This window comes from Adiantum capillus-veneris, chromosome 1 (assembly GCF_014529385.1).
Source record: "Adiantum capillus-veneris isolate H3 chromosome 1, ASM1452938v2, whole genome shotgun sequence".
NCBI lineage: Eukaryota > Viridiplantae > Streptophyta > Polypodiopsida > Polypodiales > Pteridaceae > Adiantum > Adiantum capillus-veneris.
This window is the reverse complement of record NC_140931.1, coordinates 88,509,030-88,533,212: the sequence shown is the minus strand read 5'-3', so window position 1 is coordinate 88,533,212 and position 24,183 is coordinate 88,509,030. Positions and strand designations below refer to the sequence as shown.

At 41.2% G+C, this 24,183-nt stretch overlaps 1 protein-coding gene across 1 annotated transcript in view; it reads right to left on the bottom strand.

Moving 5' to 3' along the window:
- Nucleotides 1-8,677, bottom strand: part of LOC147465150 (uncharacterized) — a 51,831-nt gene extending 43,154 nt beyond the window's left edge. Inside the window, exons 1-6 of the mRNA XM_086511148.1 lie at nt 8,453-8,677; nt 8,029-8,280; nt 7,809-7,952; nt 7,631-7,692; nt 7,281-7,423; nt 7,036-7,111 (exon numbers count right to left, since the gene is read on the bottom strand). Coding sequence (XP_086367274.1) covers nt 7,036-7,111; nt 7,281-7,423; nt 7,631-7,692; nt 7,809-7,952; nt 8,029-8,196 — 593 coding nt within the window. The 5' untranslated portion in view covers nt 8,197-8,280; nt 8,453-8,677. The remainder of the gene's footprint in view (nt 1-7,035; nt 7,112-7,280; nt 7,424-7,630; nt 7,693-7,808; nt 7,953-8,028; nt 8,281-8,452) is intronic.
- Nucleotides 8,678-24,183: the final 15,506 nt, after the last annotated feature.

Genomic DNA, 24,183 nt, shown 5'->3' with positions numbered 1-24,183 from the left:
TAAAGTTATAAGTGACTTGCCGAGTGGCCCAAATTCCATCTGGCGCACACAAGCTTCCATACTCATCAGAATTCAGTGCTAACTGGCCCGACCAGTCCCAGATGACCGATCTAGACTCCCGATGTGAGAAACCTGTTTGACCGCAGCCGTTTCACACTGGCCATGCAATGTCCACTTGCACCTTTTCAAAGGTTCCGAGGAAAAAAAGAAAAAATAAAATAAATAAAATATGTAGTATATATTTAGAGAAGGCAATGGGAAAAATACACCTCCTGGTGACATACTGAGTCTGGTGAACTCTTGCAAACAGATGGTCCTTAATGCGATGCACCAACATTTTAGCCAATATCTTGTTAACCACCGGCATCAAAGTAATAGGCCGCCAATGAGAGAATTGCTCGCAAAGCGCTTGCTTAGGCAACAATTTAAGTAAACCCTCTTTCCATGATAGTGGCAAATCCTATTTCTCCCATGCCGCATTTAACATGAAAAGCAATGGCTGTTTATAAGCATCCCAAAAGGAGAGGAAAAATTCCACAGTAAGTGCGTCCCAACCGAGAGATTGCCAACGGCCCAAAGCAAGCAACGCACTATGGAATTCACAATCTATGAAAGGATCCCCAAGGCATTGTGCATCTTGCGAAGACAGAATCGGATGAACACAAGAAAGCAACAATTGACGCCCTTGGCAAACAGCTGAAGATGGCTGAGAAGGAGCAGCAAACACTTGTCAATAATGTAACAACAGCAAGTTCTTGTTTCGAAGAAGTCCAAGCACCAGAGGGAAGCATAACCCGCTTGATTACTTGGGAGACCCTTGTCTGCTTGAAAAATTGCTTCGAAGCACAACCTTTATCCATAAAAGCCTGTTGTGACGAGCACACGACTGCCATTTAGCAATTTGTTGCTTATCATTTTGTTGAATACACACATTAGCTTCACATAATTCCTCCATTTCAAAGTCAGACAGAGGCCGCAAATCAACCAATTCTTGCAGTTGTTGACACACCTATTTCGCATCAATGACATCCCCCAAGTGCACCGCATATAATGCGTGCCATAGTCATGAATAACACTTTGTACCCTCATTACAAAGCGATACCAGGCAGTATCCAAATCAAGATGTATGTGAGCAAGCAATGGGGGAATAATGTCCGCAATCATGTCTCGAAAAAACTCATGAGTAAGATAGGCATTGTTAACATGCAACAAACATTTTCTAGGAAGAGGCCGATCACATAGAGACTGGCCAAAGTACAAAGACAACAAAAGAGGGTAATGGTCCGATAACCACACGGTGTAGTCTATCCTCATATCACATACAAACTCTTCATACTGTTACCCATTAAGCAAGTACCCAACGATCCAACCGTGCGTGACAAAAATAATGAGCAACATGCTGAAAGGTAAACCCAGAAGCATTTGGATGCAAATAGCACCATAGATCAATCATTCGAGCAAAGGCAAAGAGACGATCCCATTCTTGCCTTTCCGCAAGTAACATGTGCGAATTGCACGTGGTACTATCATTCGTAGAAGGGGTATTATTAAAGTCATCACAGAAAAATGCATTGGAGGTCCAAGGGTGAGTAGAGATATCTCGCCATAAAGCCGCTCTATGCCCAGAGGCTATATATGCATAAACACCTCCAAATTCAAATACTAGGCCATTCAACAAGCATTGCACAACCATCCACCGACCATGCAGATCATTATGCAATAAAACACGCTTATACTCATGACAAACTAGCATCAATAAACCCAAGAAATCTTGCAAGCCATCATACGCAATCCAATAACCGGAAAAATAAGAACATTGACCAGCATACTCATGTTGATTATGCTCTTGCAAAACAACTATGTCTACCTTGCATGTATGTACATAGTGCCAGGTCAGTCGCCATTTATCAGGGTTACATAATCCACACACATTGTATGAGATGCATTTGATGTGACTTTGCATGGGGAATCATATATACAAGAGAACAAACATAGGAATCAAGTAGAGGTGCACATAGACACGTCTCCATCCACTACAACCATACGAGAATCCATCCTCTAAGTCAATGCAGGAGACGTTTTCACAGGATTTACATGCGGGGTGGAAGTCTCACCGAGGAGTACATCTTTGTAAGAGTGCATCGCTTTTTCCCATACGTCAATCAACGTGCGATTTTCATTACAAGAAAGTTGCTTAAAGAACGCATTCCTATTAGCATTAACAAGGGGAACATGATTACGAGGAGAGTGGTGTGCGAATCTTCACTGACTTTTTAGGCACCACCCAAGAGATAGCATCAGTAGGCCCAACATTTTTGCCTTTTGCAGCAGCCCCATTCCTAGGATCGATGGACTACGGTTACGGTGTCTTGCCTTTCCCTTTCTCCACATTCGAAACCACCTTACCAATAGAGGCCCCATTCTGCTTAGCTTCACCGGTTGGTTTACCTATAGGGATAGAGGTGGACGAAGGAACAGTTGAAAGAGGGGGTTGCAAGACTGGCTCCGGACATTCAGATTGCATATGATCAAACTTACCACATCCAAAGCAGGAATTTGCAAATTTACCCCATTTAAGTTTAAATGGATGCTTGTCCACCCATGGGTCTCCTAAGTCAGACATAATTTCTTCACGGGTTTGTTTGTCAGTGTCCCAAAGGATGAAAAACCTATTGGTGTTTGCATTGAACTTTGGGGGGCAAATCACCTTACCAAGCTGTGCAGCCAACATGGCAAGAAACGTCTCCACGTACAAGAAAAATCAACAATTTCCACCCACACCAGATTGATAATCTTTAGTGAGTGCCCACAGTAGAATATGTGTCATCTATGTATTAAAGAAGAGGGGAGACATCTCAAAAAAAAGATTTCAGGCTTCCGAATCTGCGAGCAGGACTTCATAAAATCCACGTGGACTGAAGTAAACGCCACGGACCACTTGTCGTTTAAGGAGAAAATCGACCCATTATACGACTTCTTCCACAGTAGGCATTTTCCTCGGAAAAAACAGGATGACTGCATTCATAGCATACTACGCAACTGGGTCCATGAGATCCTGCACGGGAATGCACATCTCAAGAGCAAGCGCCTGACCATTTCATGCTTGCCGAGCCTCCTCAAAGTCCTCTTACAAGCAAGCGTTGATTTCCGAAGCAGGTTCCATTCCTCTCCGACCCTTAAACACACACAGACTGTCGAACACATATCAAGAAAACCTCGCCAAACAAAAGCAAACGTCTTGAAAACACTGCAAAAAACTATGGAAGGTAACTGAAGTTCTGTACAGAGAAACCCACAACAGTATTACATCAACCCAGCACTGTCCTTGCCACACTTTTGAGCATAACACACCTTGCCCACAAAGTCTCTAAACAAGCTGAGATAAGAAACAACACCACCTGCTAGCTAAAATCACCCTCACAAACCCCGACACACCTTCTAGTCCACACCCCGCAGGGTTGCAAAGCGTGCACACTGCCCAACAAGGTGCTGCAGAGAGAGGCTGTTGACCGGTGCAAAGTCTATCACGCAGGCAGAGTGCAGACAAGTCGAATTGTCTCTAAGCTGCAGGTATGCGCATGAGGAGGTGCAGTCTCACGTGCAGGCTTGCGCAAGCAGGGTGCAGCCCCGCCTAGGAAGGGATCGCGTAGACAGAGAACTCACTCGTTGTACACACACCAAAAGAAAAAAAGAAAGAGGAAAATGGTATAACCTTTCTATCACCCAAGTGTGGTAGATTGGTTATGCCATATCCCTCTTGAATAAGAGGTCGTGAGTTCAACTCTCCTCGTCCGATAGATATTTAAGGTCCCTTGGGATAGTTTCCTACGACGTTCAAATTCTCTTCTTCTCAGGTGTGTGTGTGTGTGTGTGTGTGTGTGTGTGTGTGTGTGTGTGTGCATGCGCGCGTATGTGAGTGGGTGTGTGTGAGAGAGAGAGTGTTTGAAAAAAATTCCCGCGCATAAGCTTCCTGTCGCGAGAACTGTTTGATAAACCATACTAACAAAAACTAACAAAACGACGTCACGAGCGAAGGAAAGAAGGAGAATGCTCACACACTCAGCAGGTTCGTCACACACCTAGCCACCACACACTTTTTTTGTAAATCTTGGATTAATTTACAGATGGGAAACCTTAACACAAGAAAACCCATTAGAAAGATTACATTCAAGGAAGAACACAGAAGTGTTCTGAAAGGGGAAGGCATTAAAAGCACACATAGTAGAGCTATAGGATATCCGAGGATATGTCCCCAATATCAAGGGCAAAATGTAAGGATTACCCAAGTGAAATCCGAAATAAAGGAAAGGGATCCACATCGTGCTGATGGAATAGGCGAAGGTTGTCCTGGCGCCATAAGGACCATAGCGACCAAAACCTGACCCAAGTGAAGAAGACTGCAAAACGTTAAGGGGATCCCAGAGAATGCCGAAGAGCCAAAAACATATGTGGAAAACTGCCGACGGGAAATGGAGGCACATACAAGCAGATATGCAGTCCAAGAAGGCCCTGGTAAAGCGACAATCCCAAAGCAGGTGTCTGATTGTCTCGTCGGAGACTGAACATTTGGCACAGCGAGAGAAGCTGATGTGACGCGCACTACATAAAGTGCCAACAGGGAGCACACCCAACAAGCAGCGCCATTAAAAGAGGCAAATGACTCTTCCAAATTGTAGTAAGAGCATTTCTCCACCATTGATCCGATTTGTGCAAAGATCTTAATGCATTACAATGGTCAGCCAGCCAAGACCGAGGCAAGAGAAGCATAAACCTTGCGGGCGAAAATGTCAACAAAAGGTCTCCCATAAAGTCCAATCCAACATTCGGCATCCAACTACCAATGGCGAAACGGACAGAAAGTCAACCAACATGCGCTCAAGCTCATCCCAAACCTAATGATAATACATGCCCAAACCAAAATGTATAGCCGCCTTAGGATAACGAATCAAATTGCCATATATATCGACCACATTTGCGCATGCCACGACAAGAAAGGAAGCCAACCTAGCGTGGCGACCGATCTACAAGAGTAAGAGCAAAAGCTCGACTCCAATGAATACTTTCCAGGCGCAACGAATTCCCATCTTATGGTTATCTGCCATTCCATGAAAGATGAGCCGTAGTAGCTTTCCAAGCATCAAGTAAAGTAGAGGTAAGCGAACAACCAGGAATATAACCAAGCACCTTGCCAAACACAGTCTCCCAGAGAGACATCTACCACTAACCAAAGACGGAAGTGGTAACATGCCAACACAATGAGGCAATCACGAGAGTCCAAGGTTGGGACTGTTGCGCAAGGGTAGGCAATAACATGGCCTTCCTCGCAAGATAATGTTGACGAAGATCCAAAATATTTAATCCTCCAAAATGCTTCGGAGTGCAAAAGTAAACGGAGCTCTTTCTTGCGAGAATTAGAGCACCACAAGTGAGATAAAATATTAGACATCAGCAATGAGACGATGACAAGGCCAATGAAACAACGACAAGTCAAAGTGAACATAGGCCATCATGATGCTCTCGACTATTTGGAGACGAACATGCAACGGCCATGTGGACAGTTTCCAATATTGCAATTTGACATTGAGGCATTGCATAACCCAATCCACCTGCCGGGTTACAAGTGACCTTCCATCCAATAGGATACCTCGAGTGGCAAACCATGACATGCGGATCAAGAATATCCTCGGGCCATAGAAGATAGTGCTATTCCCGTGCAATGAGAGGCAAGAGTTTGGATTTCCAGAAATTAACTTTAAGGCCTGTCACAAGCCCGAATGTATCCAGTGTCTGCATGATCACTCACATGTCATCTCAGAGCATGAATAACGAGTCGTCAACATAAGCCTGTCCAATAAAGTCATTCCCCACACCACATACACACACACACACACACACACATATATATACACATATTGTGATACATGTTGATATACATAAAGGTTTCGAAAGAGTTCCACCCCTGCTCATGGATTGATCATACAAGAGCACTTTTTACTCCATAATTGCCTGCATCAAAGGCACTCTTTGGCTCCACTAGAGCCAGATTCTATTCCCTTCAAAGATTACTAATGATTTGGAAAAGTGCATGGCTAGTGTTGATGCCCTCATCCTCTGGCAGTGGTTTTTCCCTCTGGACGATTTGACAAATGCAAAACAGGTAATACTTTTTGCAACCAACCTTTGACTCAAGCATTTCCGTGCTTCGAAAAATCTCTCATAATACTCAGAGAGTGGATGAGATTTGATGATTGGATGTCAAGCACTTCTCTGTTGTTGATAGTATTCTTGGTCTGGATAACCACACAATGAAGTTCACTCACCTCAGGAATCGTCTATTTCAATACTAAAACATTGGTTTTCTCAAGTCGATGTGAGTGCGTATGCATGTGCTCGTAAGCATGGACACATATGATGTGCAGCTCAATCAGAGTTATCATCAGTGACATCTATCTTATTGGGAATGTGTAATGAGTAGCTTGAAAGCAAGATCTCTGGTTCTTGTATTCCGATGGCATGACTAAAACTTGTCATTGATTCTCTTTGATGGAAGGTCATTACAGATTACCAAGTAATCCCTTCCGGTTGTAAAGTAGTTGATGGTCTGCTCATTTGCATAGTTCATCTAACTTCATTGACCAACATGGCTTATGTTGACGATTATGGGATGACTTTTCTTGGGCTTGCCGTAGATACAGATAGTCATCATGAGATTTGGGTTGTTACTTGAAACATGTTATTCCCATGCGGTTTTGGGTTGCCTTCAACTGCTTAGAGATTGACACTAACCTATACCACATTTTGCATACGGCATACTAGCAAGTATGACATTTAGAAGTTTACTCTATACGCCAAAACCATGTATTGAATATTTGTTGATTCGACATGGGATATAGAAATCTAGGAATAAGAAAGATAGTTATATCCAAATAGTAAAAGCGATATCTGGGTCATTACTTCATCAGCTGACTTGAAAATAAGCATAGGCTTTACTGTGTGACTATAAAGATAGTGAAGCCAAAAGTTACGTAGTATTACGCGCGAATGAGGTTATTGCACACTGCTTGTGAGGAGCAACTGCTAGCCTCTGCAACAATGGTTGAGTTATCGGGTCCTGTAGAAGTCCAACATAACATCAATGCATGTAGCGTAATGTATTGATCAGTACGAAACAGCTGAATTGCTCTTTTTGGCAAATACATTCTTCTTAGCATTCAAACTTTCCTTGGAAAACCTGATAAGATCTTGCATGGCCACACTTTTCCAGACAATGGGCCATATACCCGCAATTGGTTCCATAAATTGCACTTTGGCAAAGCTCTCAAAGGATAGCTCAGATGCACCAAAAGGAACTTTTACAAATGAATTCGAGCTCCCAAATGCTTGTTTGAAGCTTCCAAGTGGTTGTTCCAAGTTTGCAAAACTCCTGAAATGAAAAGTAATCTTATAGCTTAATGAAGAGTGGAGAAAAGACTCTGTTTTATGTTCTCAGTCTCAGTTTCATTGGGTGGCCACCTACAAATAACACTATGGACATAAAGGTGTTCAACCAGACGTCATAATAAAAACCACTGCTCTAGAAGCACTAAAATATCACTAAATAATTCATTCTAATAAAATGTCAAATCCTTACCCCGAATGCAAATCGTCCTTAGTTGGAGGGGACAAATTATCATCAATGTAATCTTCTTCACCCTGCACAAGGCAGTCAGAGATGGTACATAGTTCCATACACTTGGTGGCCAAATGGACAGAATGTCCATAGTAATATTTATTTCAGCCAAAGAAAATGATTAATGAGTGCTACCTACCACAGACGACACATCCCATGCATCATCATGCTGTGTTTCAGCTAAGGCATCATCAAAACGTTCTTCATCGTTCAACTCATTTTCATCACAACAGCGTGCTTGATTGCTGTTGTAAAGAAGCTTGTACTTCTTCTTGATCATTTCCTTCAACAAAAGTGTCTTCTGGATAAGTATCATCCTCGTACAGTAACTCTCGATTATTATCTTCTTCAAACAATACCTGTGGATCCTTATACAGTAACTTTTGATTATCATCTTCTTCGAACAATATCTGTGGATCCTCATATGGTAACTCTTGATTGTTATCTTCTTCTAATAATGTCTGTTGCAATGATTGCCTTGTGGATGGCAAAGAGAACTTCTGATCTGCATATTCTACATCCGCCATTTCTCAAGCCGTACTTTGTAACATAACCCGGTCATCCAAACTAAGCTCTGTAGTAGTCCTTGTCAGCGATGGAGAATACATGAACTGTATAGAGCAACATACTTGCATCATTCTTTGTTAGTCCAGCAACCCGGCAAGGGTAGCAAGTCAAAACTTCTGACACAGTTTCTATTGAAACAAGAAAAACCAGAGCTCTAAAGTAGTTTGCAGGTTATAATATTGCCAAATGAAGTTTATCTTTGCAATAATGGCTTACCATAGAGCTCTGAGCCACGAGGTTGGCGAAGTTTCAAACGCTATAACCGAAAACCGGGCCTGGTTTTCCATTATGCGACTTGTCCGGCCAAGTGGGCAGTGGTTTGAACCATGGACCTTGCTTATGTTGAGACGAGGTGGAGGAAGGTCTGACTGATGGAAGAAGCATGGTCCCACAGGATGGGTGATTCCTCCCCTCGGAACAATCTCCTCTACTACCCACTTTTTATTGTTGGGAAGTACATGCAGCCAATAAAGAAAGCCTTGGAGTTGACTCTAGAAAATCCTTCGAGCTCTTTGCCCCGCCTCCATCTGAATTGGCGATGGGAAGGGCTGCAAAAGCAAGAACGTCTATCGGCATATCGTTTGAACCCACCCTTATACATATGGAGTTTAGTTTAAATAGGATTTTTGGATACTTATTTATGTAAAATTTCATAATTTAATAGAAAAATATGGATGAGAAAATTAAGAGAATAATCATCCATAGACAATCCATGTAAACTTCGAAGTGTTGTGATGGACATGCACTTTTTTATTGTCTCGTGCCACAGACATTCTCTGTGTTTTTGTGCCAATTATGTGACATCTTCAGTGTCTTTGGACAAGTGGATGGTCGTCAAATCCTTTCCTTCAAGAGAGAGCAAGAGAAATGAAATGTTTGTTTACCTCTACAAAAGGCCTTGCGAAGCTGTGGAGAGGTTTGGGATACCTTGCGAAGCTGTGCAAAGCCTTGGGAGTGCTTGCTAATGAGAGAAAAGCTGCAAGATATGGAATTTGGTCAACCTTGTGGAATCAAGTTTCTATGACAAACTACCTTCTCTTTGTTTCAATTTTCTATGCTTCCAACATGTCTTGCCTTCTTTGTTGTAGATGGTTTGCTTTGGAGAGTTTCCTTCATGCCGCACAGAGAGATTCTACTGACCAAACCCACTCAAGCACGAGGCCTTGTCGTGGGTGCCTTGAGGATGGGGGGTGGGAAGCTACCCTTGATGAGCCCAAAGGCCTTTTTAAAAAAACTTGTGTGGTGGCCTTTGAGTGAATTCAAGGCCACTAAGCTCAAGCGATGGTGGGCCACGACAAAAGTGAAGGGAAGAGAGAGAGAGAACTTCACGCGGATGGTGCTCGAATGAGGCCCCCCAGTGACGAGATTTGTAGATCGGCCCTATGTGAATCAATCAGGAGTGAGCATGCATGATATGGTGCAAGGAAGGCGATGGTAGTGCGTGCTAGGGGAGATGCCCAATTGTTACACAGTCAAAAGCCTCTTCATCTTCATCTTCATCTTCTCCATGCCTTCTTGCATGCATGCAAAAAGAAAATCCAAACTTATCACCACGACCATGCTCTGATACCATTGAGAGGCCTAGAGTTAGGGAACCAAATGCTCCTCCTAGCCATCCTTGTCTATTCTCATAGATTTTCCTCCATCTTGGTTCCCCATTGGGCCATGCGTGACCTCACACTAAGTATGGGAGTCTGCATTTTGATCTAATTGTGTTAATTGAATGCTCTTGATATTTGATGTAGTGCAATGGAGCTTGATTGAGTGAAATTGTACCAAATAAGCATGAATGAGCCTAGTGGAGTGTAACCAAAGCCAACTTAGTGTTGCAAATGTCTAGAGAAGTGCAATGGAGTTGGGCAAATGAAATAGAATGCAATCTAGTGCAAATGAATGTCAATGAGAGTGGTTGGGTGGTGCTACTAAGTGTGAGGGAGTGCTAATGCATCTAATTGAGAGACTTTTAGGTTCAATTTGCATCTAATATTGCTTGTTATTGATTGCAATCTCCATGAAGTGTGACTAAGTGCAATTGAGAGCAATTGACTACCATTAACACTAGTTCTGTAATTGAGACACTAAAGTGTCCTATTTTTGCACCATCTTGTCATAATTATTTGGTGAAGCTAGAAGCAATATTTATTGGTGATACTCATAATCTAAGTTAGTTACAAGGTGAAAATTTTAGTCAAAATTATTTCATGTCAAAATCAAAAAAACTTTAAGATTATGGTGATAAGATTTAAGATAAAAAAATCATAGAAATTGTGCAGGTTTTACAAAACTCACATAAAATTATTATAATTATGTATCATTGTTATTTTTACCATAATCCACACAAGGGTTAATTTTGTAACATTTGTTAGATGTGTGGTTGGTGCGATTGTAGTGCTTGCATCTATTCTTTGTTGGGTTCCATGATGATGTAGCAACAAACGCTTATATTGATGTCTTTGTATCTCGGATCTTCTTCTCATGCTCTTGGAGTGAGTTGATGACATCCTCTAGGTTTGGTACATGCTCTTTTCTTTGAGTACGGTGATAATTTGACCGTAATCTGCATCTGATACAGTGTTGAGTAGCTATTTGGTCTTCGTTCTCCATCGGGCACTTTATGTATGCGAATTGGATGCATATGCTCCTCATTCTATTGACAAGACAATAGAGATCTTCTCCTGGTCACCACAAGGTATATTGGTTGATGGTTGTGACCCTTTTCTCCCTCTTTGGTGAGAAGCTCTCTTTTGTAAGGCTTGACGGGTTAGTTTGTAATGCCTGTATGAAAGCCTACTTATGTGGAGTCAGTCGATAACACCAAAAAAGGTGTCGTTGGAAGCCCTCATATATGAGGCCTTGAGGGTTAACTAGGTAAGCTGTACGTAGCTCGTGGGAGTCCCTACTATCATACCCAAAAAGGAGATACAAAGGAGTTTTTTGTGCTCAGATTCAGGTCCACCAGGGGCTACAGCCTAAGAGATAGCACACTCCTTTGGACCCAATTCCTCCGATGAATTCAATTGAGACGTGGGGCTTCAAGTCCGCCCAGGTTTCCAAAATTAGGAAATGGTTTTGACCTCGCAACTGCACCGTGCCAAGATAGGGTAATCGTCTTAGAACACACTGCCTTCCTCATATCCTTGTCAAGGAAGTGAGCTCTGTAGGTTATAAACTCGTAGAGCATAGAAATCGAGGGTTGAATGCTCAATTGAGCTCCAAAGTAATCATGAATAGGCTCATTTGGTAGCTATAGTGGAGAGGCTTCATGTACACATGCTAATTGTAGAGATTGGGCAATAATAAGATTCAAAGTTTGAAGTGTAAATTCGTGATTTGTTGCTTATACGCACACACTAGATTCAATCCAAGACTTACCATGCAAAATCCTAAATGCAATGCAAGGAGGTATGAATGGCAACCGATTCAAGCAAGGAGTGGACTTAAATGGCCTAGCTTAGAAATGAAGGATGCGTCTACACAAACCTACAAGATCCAAACCTAAGCTAATATAGATAGTTTAGTTTTAAACTTTGATACCTCATGTAAAGTACATAGATTAAGGGGGATAGATTAGGTCCGCATTCATGATGATGGTGAGAGCATCATGTGCATCCACACTAAGCACAGTTAGGAGACCCAATGCACAAATGGAATAAGCACAAATTCCATTGATAATTGAACTAAAGAGCAAATACATCATGAGCCATTATATAGGCATTTTCAAGAGTGAGCTTCTACTGACATAATCGATGATGAAAGTGGAAAGAATCTAGGTGAGATTTATTTGGTCAGGTTTTGGATAAGGGTGGTGCTCCATGGTCTGAGCTAGACACAAAACCTAGCAAAGATGCTTTCTAGAATTCATGTAGGATTTTATTTAACTTCTTGAAAAAAGGACACTCAAAACCAAACTACTATTAAGTCTTCTTGAGTAACTTAATCTTAACATTTTGATCCAATTGAAAATTTGAATGCAATCATACACATTAAACCCACTCAATGGCACCAATCTAACTCTTGAAGGAAAAAAGGTTTCATATAGTTTAATAGAGCCCAAATTGACTAGAAAAAAGTACATTTAAAAGTTGAAATGCAGTTGAGGATAAATAATTGTGTCTAAAGTCTAATTGCATTAATTAACTATCCATTGGGTGCACATAGGGAGGTAGCAAAATGTTTAGTACACTAAAAACTTTAGGTGCACAAAACTAGACCTGATGCATCAATGGCACCTATGTGAAATAAAAATTGGTTGCAATGAGTGATAATGAAGGCAAGTGAGATTCATTTACAAAACAATAAAATCCACGCAAAATGAAAGGAAATTAAGATCAATTTGCCCTTAATTAGACCCAATGCATCCAATGGATACACTTGAGGCATATTTATGTCCATTTAGCACTTGCTAGCACTTTATTGGACTTGAAAAACTAAATTGGACCATTTTTTGGATGAAATTAGAAATAAAATCTGAATGGATTTCATATGAGTGAGAAATCAGAGCCAATAGAGATAACATTGAAAGCAATTGGGAGCCTATGGAGTGCATCTGACACAATAGAGACAACATCGAGAATATTTGGGAGCTTGTGGAGTGTATCTGTCTCTTGTTTTACTCTTGTTCAAATAGAGTGCAATTAGAGAACAAACGTACAATTAGATACAATCCACTAAATTGGACGAACCTAGATAGAATCAAGCAATATAAAAAGCAATTTGATCTTTTCAATGTGTACCATTCAAAATGCTCCCTTTTTGCTTGAGCTTTTAGCTTATACGTTGCTCATAGACTAATTGCACTAGAAAAGGTTCAATTGTTTTAGTTAATTTTGATGGTTTTAATTAAGATATTTTGTTTCTATTATTGTATAGATGGGTGGAAACTTCAATTGATTGCTTTATCAAAGTGCATGGCATCTATGAATTTAGTAGTTCCATATAGCAACCTCCTTCAATAACCATATAGAGAGTGAATGAAAACTAGGAGATTCTTACTTCAACCTAGCAACTATGCTTAGCTACTATATGGTAATTGTGTAGGTAGAATGAATGGGGGGATTCATCTAGCAATAACAAGCTACTATACGAAAATTCTGTATAATTCATACATTTGCTAGTTTCATGAGGTAATTAAGCTATGAATTGCTACCTTAATCTAGAAACTTCATCAAACGTCATGAGACTTGCCATATAGCAACATGTCCAAAGCTCCTTATGCCAAGGAAATCAAATTGCTTAAGCACACAAGTAAGGTTTTCCATCCCGCCCTCCTCCCTCACTGCAAATAGGGGCTCTGAGCTTATTAAGACTTATGATGGTGCTGGCAGAGGAGAATCAAAAGTGAAAGCCCCTTTTGATGATGAGGACCAAGACGTTAGAGAACCATACTCATATCCTTTGACTGAGCAAGCTCCGTTTTCTACTTCACCCGCCTTTGATGCCAACAGAGGGTCATCGGCTCGCAAAGAAATCCAAATGCCCTTCCTTGCTTCTACTCAGCAAGAAAGGCCTTATAGCCTCTCCTCTACTGTCAAGTCTTCCAGGAGTTCTGAAAATGCTTGGAGCCTATGGTCAAGGTCCAAGAGAATCATAGATGATGATGTATGGCGGTGCAGATATAGAGGTTGGTGTGTATGCACGTCCTTCCACACAACAAGCTTAGTTTTTTGTTTCTGCTAGACTTGACCCTAGTAGGAACTCCATCAACAGCCTTGGTGGAAGAGATTCTCACTTAATGAACCCTGAGCAGGCCATTTTGCTCAGGGTTCATTAAGTGAGAATCTCTTCCACCAAGGCTGTTGATGGAGTTCCTGATAGGGTCAAGTCTAGCATAAACAAAAAACTAAGCTTGTTGTGTGGAAGGACGTGCATACACACCAACCTCTATATATGCACCACCATACATCATCATCTGTGATTCGCTAGAATTTCTTCTACTCAAAGCTCGTGAAAGGGGTCTTCCTTTAAATGCAAAGGCTTCTGGTCAACCACCAAGGGTTACTTTTTCTCTTCTTGAAAGCAACACAAATGAAAATCGCAGAGAACCTCATCACCCTCATCTACCTCTTACCCTACATTTCTTTTTCCCTGTTGGGGTGTTTAGGGCTTGGAAAGGAGGGTTTGCACCATGAAATCATGAAGCTCAATATCTTCTTGGTTCAAGGAAAGCTCTGTAAGAGCACAATCTTGTATTGTAATTAAGGCTCTCTTTGAGAGAATTATAATACAAAGACCTTTTGGAGGGGGGACCAACTCTAAGGCAATCCGTTCCTCAATAAGTTGTCAATCTTAATTGTCCGATTCTCTTCAAGTTATGTGCGTGAATTTGATTCTCTCGTGTCTGAAATGAAATCAACCTTGCATAATCTAAAGAATGAAAAACTCACATTTCATAATCTATTTCTATTATGATTAAAAGAAAATGCTAGATTCTCTGACAAGAGATGACGAGTTTGCAATTGGATTCAAGCTGCAATAATAGGAATTACTTGGTTAACCTGTTGAGAAAGTTGCAGCCTACAAAACCTCCACCTTTGTACAAGTCAAATCTCTATCATTCATATTTTATATTTAAGCCACGTTTTCCCTATTGAAAATAAACCAAAGTCTAGGGTTCCGTATATCTCACACAAATTTGAATGTTGTATCACCAATCACTCCCCACAATCAAGCCTATCAATTAACCCACAATAAAAAGATAAAGTATGTATTCTGTGTGTGTGTGTGTGTGTGTGTGTGTGTGTGTGTGTGTGTGTGTGTGTGTGTGTGTGTGTGTGTGTGTGTGTAACAATTAATGCACTAGTAACTTGTGTGTAGCGTAAGTTGATAACATAGTGAGCATTTCATTAAGAATAAGTTCCTAATGAGCATAGAGAGAGTACTTGATTTGAGAAAGCAACATAGCAATTTACACCTAGCTAATTTGGCATTGACAATACTTGAAAAGAGAGAGAAATAGAACAATTGACAACAGTTGAGAACCGGATTTACATGGAGCCGGTCCCCTCTCCATAAAGGCTTTGTATTATAGCTTCTCCCATCAAAGGAGACTTTTATACAATACAATTCTTGTGTTCCTTGACAAAACTCATTGGTGCAATGAAGATGGAAGCTTCATGCACCAAATTATGCTTGAAAAACACACCTAGTGTCCCTAGCCTCAGTCCCAAGACCGCACACACCTTCAAAAATGGTGAGAGCTAGCAGGGAATGAGGATAGATTGAGAGGAAGAAGAGATATCTTACGAGAAGGAAGTATTATCCTCATATAATCACTCTAATAGCATAGCTTAGCTTAGTACTTAGCATGGTAAAGGAGATGAGCATGCCGTTGAAGCTTGGCTCTTGGTTGGATTTTCATCCATAGCCAAGAGAGTAAGAAGAGGTATCTTACGAGAAGGAAGTATTATCCTCATATAATCACTCTAATAGCATAGCTTAGCTTAGTACTTAGCATGGTAAAGAAGATGAGCATGCCATTGAATCTTATGAGGATAGATTGAGAGGAAGAAGAGGTATCTTACGAGAAGGAAGTATTATCCTCATATAATCACTCTAATAGCATAGATTAGCTTAGTACTTAGCATGGTAAAGGAGATGAGCATGCCGTTGAAGCTTGGCTCTTGGTTGGATTTTCATCCATAGCCAAGAGTGATTGGTATAACCTCTACTTCTCAATGCTTGGAGAAGGAGATGGAGTTCTTCTTGCACACATGAGTTGTGTGTGTGTGTGTGGCAATGTGTTAGAGAAACATGCAGACCTCTCTCTCATCTTGGTCTCCCTTCCCCCTTTTGTGAGAGCTTTAGGTAATTAAATAATTCAACTAAAATCTCATTGGACGTCTTAGTCTTCTAGCGAATAGGAATCAGACAAGCCATTGGGCTACTGAATGCTCATTGGACCCCTTGGTAGACTGTCTAATAGTCTTCAAGGGAGCTTAAATTCTATTGGTTCTTTTATCAAGCATTTGTAAATTGATTAGACTAAATTTACTCTGGAATAATTCTCATTGGTCCACCTCTATGGCCATCCAATAGGATTTGAGGGGAGATTGGGGGCAACCGGCCTAGGAGCCTTACATGTGTTCAGTATTCTCTTTGTGTAAAGGGGGAGCCTTGGAGTGTGTGTGTGTGTGTGTGTGTGTGTGTGTGTGTGTGTGTGTGTGTGTGTGTTTTTCTCTCTCATCCCACCCCTACAATAAGGGCTCGCCCCCTCCTTCCTAGGGATGTGGGAAGACTTTTTAGTCTTCCCATGATCAACCAATATTTTCCCTACTTTGGCCTTTGGACAATACAATTCAAATTAGGAACTTTAGCCTATGGAAGTCTTAGTGGGGTTGAACCTTAGGTCTTTTAAGCCCCATTGAAGCACATTGCTCTTTTGCAGACTGTGTCCCTCTTTGGATCCCTATTTTCCCTCCTTTGGATCCCTGACAAAGACCGGTCTGGCAGCCTTACCAATATTCTAGCTTTTACTCCATGGTACTTCCCCATATTAAATGATCAATTTAACATGAGAAAATCATTTGGGAGTATTAGATATTAGTTTTTATGACATTACCTCTCTCTTGAAATCATATTCGTCCTCGACTATGAGGTAGAGAAGATAAAGCATAGTCATTAGTCTATTTGCTAGCGGGTAGAGGATCCCTATTTTACCCTACGACACCATTTCAGAATGGATGACTAGTCCATTGGTGCTTGAGAGCCTTAGCTGCCGCAAGCATGTTTGCACATTAGTCTGTATGAATCTTCCATAGTAGAGTGACAAGCGCTACTTGGTGTTCGAGAGGTGTGGTCTCCACAAACATGATCCTAAGCATGCATACTTATTAACATTTGTGCACAATAAAGAAAAAGAGAGTCTTACATTTGCTTACTCTAGGGAATCATTGTAAACATTGACAAGGTTTAGGTTATCCTTTAATTGTATGCCGTGAATCCATCTAGCATCTTCAAAAGGATAATTTTTCAACTTGATAAGATATCATCGGATAGTCTTACCGCCTCGTAATACCTTGTCTTCGTGTTGGAGAATGGACCCTGGCTGCAGCACCTCTTCTTGGTCCTCGATCTCTGGTGGGTCTTCAATGATTGCTTCTTGAGGTGGCTCTCCTTTGTAAGGCTTTAGTAGGCTCACGTGGAAAGCATTGTGTATGAGCCAATGGCTGGTGGGCAACTTGAGTTGATAGGCCATCTCATTGATTGGCCTACGAATCTGAAAGGGGCCATAGTACCTTTTTGCTAATTTAGCATAGTACTTTTGGTGTCCCGTAGGATTCTTGCCCGTTGTGTGCCTTAATCGAGCTTTCGAAAATTTAAGCAAGACTCAATCATTTTGTTTAAAGGCTAGGGCTCTTTTGTGCTTTTATCCACAGCAGCCTTTTGCCTTTGCTGAGAGATGGATATAGCATCCTTAATCTTTTGGAAATATTCTTACAGGTCTCGGCTATATTCATATGTAGCGAAGATCTTCCCATGTACCTTGAGTAGCAGGGGACTTTTTGATCTTCCCTCAATCACCTCAAAAGATGCTTTTCCTGTGGAAGTATATACAGTGTTATTGTAAGCATACTCCACTAAGGGTAAGTACTTCTCCCATTGGGACTTTTGATCTACTTCTGTGACATAAGCTTTTAGTAGATCAAGAATTGTTAGGTTAGCTATTTCACTTTGGCCATCCATTTGGGGATGATAGGTCGAAGAGAAGTTTAGCCTTGTACCTAAATTCGCAAAGAGACCCTTCCAGAAATTATTGGTCATTCTAGGATCTCTATCTGACACTATAGACATTGGCAAGCCATGGTATTTGAAGATTTGTGATATAAAGAGGGTTGCCATTTGATGGGCCTTGATAGTGTTTTTGACAGGTATGAAATGTGCTTGTTTGCATAGTCTATTGCCATAGAGAAGATAACCATCTTGTAGGGTAAATGGTTCTTCCTTCTTCCCTAGTGCAAGGGCTCAAACCACATCTCTAAAATCGGGATCGATAGCGTACTCATCTATCATTGAAGATAGATCATTGTGAGTTGTTATGGACACTGCATTCACTCTCGGTCGTCTTGAGAGTGCATCGGCCACTTGATTATGCTTGCGAGCAATGTGAGCAATATGAAAATGAAATTGCAAAAGGAAATTTTCCCACCTCATTTGTTTGTCGGAGAGCTTGGTGTGCGTCATGAAGTACTTAAGGCTTTGGTGATCCGTTAGTAGAATGAAAGGAGTCCCCAATAAATAGTGCTTCCACGAGTCTAGAGCATGTAGAACTGCTAAGAGTTCCTTCTCATATATGCCTAGAGCCTACTCAATAGGGTTGAGCCTTCGACTTTCAAAGGCTATGGAGTGCCCTTCTTGGAGCAAGACAACTCCAAGGCAATCACCACAAGCATTGCATTGGACCTCAGATGACTTTGAGAGATTCGACGGTGTAAGCACAGGTTGAGAGATAAGCTTCTCTTTAAGCTTTTTGAAAGCATTGTTCTCCTTGGTGCACCATAAATACCTAACGTTTTTCTTTGTTAGGTCATGCAATGGTCCCGTGATTTGTGAGAACTTTTCTATGAAGCATCTATAGTATGCACACATATCTATAAAGCTTCTTAGTTCATGCAGATTCCTTGGATTAGGCCATTCGTTTAGTACCTCTAGCTTTGATGGATCCATTTGGATGCCATCTTGAGAGATAATGTGACCTAAATACTGAATCTCTTGTAAGAAAATTTCACTTTTCTTTCGATTAATATAAAGTTTATTCTCTCGTAAAACTTAAAATATTACCTGGAGGTGTTGTTTGTGTTCATCTAATGAATTAAAGTAGATGATTATATCACCAAAGAACACTCGAGTAAAGGTTCGTTGAGGCGTGAATAGCTTCTCCATCAACCGATTAAATGTGGCTGGTGCATTGGCCAAGCCAAAAGGCATAACAATGTACTCATAAAGACCAAACATAGTGCGAAATGCGGTCTTTACAATGTCTTGATCAACTATCCTTATTTGATGGTAGCCACTTTTTAGGTCAATCCTACTGAAGTAGGTCGACCCCTGTAGCTTATCAAATAGGTCTTCTACCCGTGGAATGGGAAATCTATTCTTGATAGTGATCCTATTTAGTGCTCTATAGCCAATACACATTTGATATGTGTCGTCTTTATTTTGCACTAATAACACTGGTGAAAAAAATGGAGATGAGCTAGGCCTAACCATGCCTTTGTCAACCAACTCATGCAATTGCCGCATAATCTCCTCTTGTTGAGCTTGAGAAACATGTTAAGGAGGTTTATTAGGTGGTGAGCTTCCTAGAAGAAATTCAGTTGCATGGTCGTCATTCCCTCGTTTGGGAGGTAGTTCACAAGGGATGTCGTCAATAAAAACATATTGGAACTCTTTGAGGAAATTGGATAACTCTAGTTCCTTTTGATTGTTTATATTTTCTTTTGCTAAAGCATTAGGTTCATTTTGAGAATCTTTAACAAAAATCATGTACACGGAAATAGAGCTCTTTATTGACTTATTGAAAGCTTGCTTATGTACAAAGGGTATGGTACTACCCAACTCCTTAGCATCTATGTACATATCTTTTTCCCTGAACCTAAAGTAGATTTGCCTTTCAGGGAATTTAACATTGGGAGCCATGCAATCAAGCCATGGTGCCCCTAGAATTACATCCTCATTCTTGAGAGGAAAGATGAAGAAATCCTCTTTGTCCACATAGACTTGGACATGGAGCCTCAATTTCCCAATTAAGGGAGTGACTGAGGCTTCTTCTCAGCTTCTTGCCCCTTGAAAGCACCATCAACAGGTAGGACATCTCCCATCTCATATGCTTGGATGCCTAGCTTGGTGGCCAACTATGTGGATATGAAATTGTGAGTAGAACCAGGGTCAAAGAGAATAAAGCATTATGTTCTCTTACCTTTCCCCATGCATGGCATAGAGGAGATCCTTTGTGATGAACATCCTCTTCTCGAATCTTGACCAAGGTAGCTCTAGGAGGCTCATTACGTGTATTCTTGTGGGGGAAGCACATTAGTCATGTCCTTGCTCCCCGCACTTGAAACAACGGTTATCTTTTTGATAATGCTCTAGCTCTTCAGGATAGACTTTATTTTTGGCTTTATAAACTCCCTTCTCCTTAGCTTTGTTGTTGTTGGCGTTGTCTTTGGGAGACTTTTGGACGTTGTCCTTCCCCTTAGGCTGGTTACGGTCCTTGTTTCCGTGGGCTTAAGATTTCTCTTAGCCCCTTGTTGGAAGTTGATTCTTGAAGCAACCATGGTATGGTATATGGCCGCAGATATGGTGCGTGGCCTTTGGGAGTTAACATACTCCGCCATATCCTCACTTAAACCCACATAAAATTGTTATTTTTGCTCTCCAAAATCCATCTTTTTGAAGACAGTGGCTTTGAGATGTAAATCCCAAAACTTGTATACATATTTGTGAATATATTTGTAGGGAGAGAGATTAAAGCTTCTCCATTCGGTGAGTATTTTGTCTTTGGCATCGGTAGGCAAAAACTGCTTCATGATGGAAGCTCTTAAAGCTTTCTATGTTTGTGGAGCTTCACCGTTTGCTTGTAGGCTAGACCACCATTGCCTTGTGGACTTTTGAAAATGCATAGCTACATGATGTAGCTTAGAGGACTCCGTGAAGGCCGCAACGGTAGCCAAAAACTGCTTCATGATGGAAGCTCTTAAAGCTTTCCATGTTTGTGGAGCTTCACCGTTTGCTTGTAGGCTAGACCACCATTGCCTTGCGGACTTTTGAAAATGCATACCTAAATGACGTAGCTTAGAGGACTCCGTGAAGCCCTCATCTCCAAACGCCGCATCGAATTGCTAGGTAAAGGCCAAGACTTTGTCCGTATCACCAAAGGTGCCATCTTAGGTAAGGAAAGAGATGTTTTTTCCTCCCTCTTTGAAATTTTTAAGCTTGGACGACCTCTTCTAGGCTGCATAGGATTTCCTATGGCCTCTTCTTTTAGGTGGTTCGAGAGCTGTACCATCACTTTCTTCAAAAGAGGAAGAGTATGAGGAGGATGGAGGAGAGGGTGACCTCTTTCTCGCCTTTTTCTTCCATTGTTCCTCCTTGTCTGCACCATCACTTTCTTCAAAAGAGGAAGAGGATGAAGAAGATGGAGAAGAGGGCGACCTCTTTCTCCCCTTTTTCTTCTCTTGTTTTCTTTCTCCCTCTTTGAATTATGGTGTAGAGAAGTATGTGATGGCCTTCTCCGTTTAGGGGGTGTTGGAGAGTGTTTTGCCTATCGTCTTCGTGGAGCTATCTTCGTCGAGGTGGCAGGAGACTCACTTCTTTCTCGTTATTTTGGTGGGGGATATACCGTTGAAATTTGGGTTCTCGTTTGGGAGGGAGATGCCTCATCAAGTAGTAAGTTTTTGATCCCTTCATACGGATCCTCCTCTTCTTCTCTTATTGGAGAGAGGTCTCTTTTGAAAGTCTCACAAGGAGCTTCCCTAGGTACTCTCTCTTCTTGGTGGGGAGTTTGGAGAATACCATGGGTGCGCAATTGCTGTAGCACTTCACCTTGGAGGGATGGGTTGCCCAGGGCTTGTTGAAGCCTAGAAACAAGATAGTTCACAAGCATAGGGACATCAATAGTTGCTCTTTCATTAGCAAAATCAAAGCTATCAACATTCATTTCAATCTCTTTTCCCTTGTCAGCCATACTAACAAATTTTAGGTGTAAACTTTTACTTGTACTTTGGAACTTCAAGCCCTAGTTGCTACTCCTCTTTACTTTCAAAGATAAGCACTCAAGCATCTATACCTGTGACTCGAATATTATTAATTGCAAGGAATAGAAGAGAGGGTTCAACAAAGCCAAGACAACACCGATACCTGTCAAACTTCTAATAGCTCAATAATGGTTAAGCCATAAGAAAGCCCCTTAGGACTTCATTATTAAGACCATAGCTCTCGACGGTATTCCTGTTAACTGCATAAAGCAGGTGTGCTTCAAGGATGAAAAATCCCTATTCTACTTCCTCTTTTGCAATTAATAACACCAACCATTTGTAGAAATCTTGAGGACCTCTCTTCTTGAGCAAGAAAAGAAAAATCAATACCTCTGATACCAATGTAACATTTAGTGCATTAATAACTTGTGTGTAGCGGAAATTGATAACATAATGAGCATTTCATTAAAAATAAGTTCCTAATAAGCATAGAGAGAGTACTTAATTTGAGAAAATGGCATAGCAATTTACACCTAGCTAATTTAGCATTGACAATACTTGAAAAGAGAGAGAAATAGTACAATTGACAACAATTGAGGACCGGCTTTATATGGAGCCGGTCCCCCCTCCATAAAGGCTTAGTTTTATAGCTTCTCCCATCAAAGGAGACTTTTGTACAATACAATTCTTGTGTTCCTCGACAAAACTCATTGGTGCAATGAAGATGGAAGCTTCATGCACCAAATTATGCTTGAAAAACACACCTAGTGTCCCTAGCCTCAATCGCAAGACCGCACACACCTTCAAAAATGGTGAGAGCTAGCAGGGAATGAGGATAGATTGAGAGGAAGAAGAGGTATCTTACGAGAAAGAAGTATTATCCTCATATAATCAGTCTAATAGGATAGCTTAGCTTAGTACTTAGCATGGTAGAGGAGATGAGCATGCCATTGAAGCTTGGCTCTTGGTTGGATTTGCATTCCATAGCCAAGAGTTATTGGTATAGCCTCTACTTCTCAATGCTTGGAGAAGGAGATGGAGTTCTTCTTGCACACATGAGTTGTGTGTGTGTGTGTGTGTGTGTGTGTGTGTGTGTGTGTGTGTGTGTGTGTGTGTGTGTGTGTGTGTGTGTGTGCGTGCGGCAATGTGTTAGAGAAAAATGCAGCCCTCTCTTTCATCTTGGTCGACCCCTCTTGCTAATTGCTCATGCTCGCCTCCCATTGGATCCTGTAAAGCTTAGCCAATCACAAATTATAAGCATAGTTCATAGCCTTTTGACAAGTGTCCCCCTTTCCTCTTTTGTGAGAGCTTTAGGTAATTAAATAATCCAACTAAACTCTCATTGGACCTCTTAGTCTTCTGGCCAATAGGAATCAAGCAAGCCATTGGGCTGCTGAATGCTCATTGGACCCCTTGGTAGACTGTCTAATAGTCTTCTAGGGAGCTTAAATTCTATTGGTTCTTTTATCAAGCATTTATAAATTGATTAGACTAAATTTACTCTAGCCTAATTTTCATTGGTCCACCTCTATGGCCATCCAATAGGATTTGAGGGGAGATTGGGGGCAGCTGGCCTAGGAGCCTGACATGTGTCTAGTACTCCCTTTGTGTAAAGGGGGAGCCTTGGAGTATGTGTGTGTTTTTCTCTCTCATCCCACCCCTACAATAAGGGCTCGCCCCCTCCTTCCTAGGGATGTGGGAAGGCTTTTTAGTCTTCCCATGACCATCCAATATTTCCCCTACTTTGACGTTTGGAATATACAATTAAAATTAGGAACTTTAGCCGATGGAAGTCTTAATGGGGTTCAACCTTAGGTCTTTTAAGCCCCTTTGAAGCACATTGCTCTTTTGCAGACTGTCCTCCTTTGGATCCCTATTTTCCCTCCTTTGGATCCTTGACAAAGACCGGTCTGGCAACCTTACCAATATTCTAGCTTTTACTCCCTGGTACTTCCCCATATTAAATGATCAATTTAACATGAGAAAATCATTTGGGAGTATTAGATATTAGTTTTTTTGACATTGCCTCTCTCTTGAAATCATAGTCGTCCTCGACTATGAGGTAGAGAAGATAAAGCGTAGTTGTTAGTCCATTTGCTAGTGGGTAGAGGATCCCTGTTTTACCCTACAAGATCGTTCCAGAATAATTGACTAGTCCATTTGGTGCTTCAGATCCTTAGATGCCGCAAGAATGTCTGCAGATTAGTCCATATGAATTTTCCATAGTAGAGTGACAAGCTCTACTTGGTGTTTGAG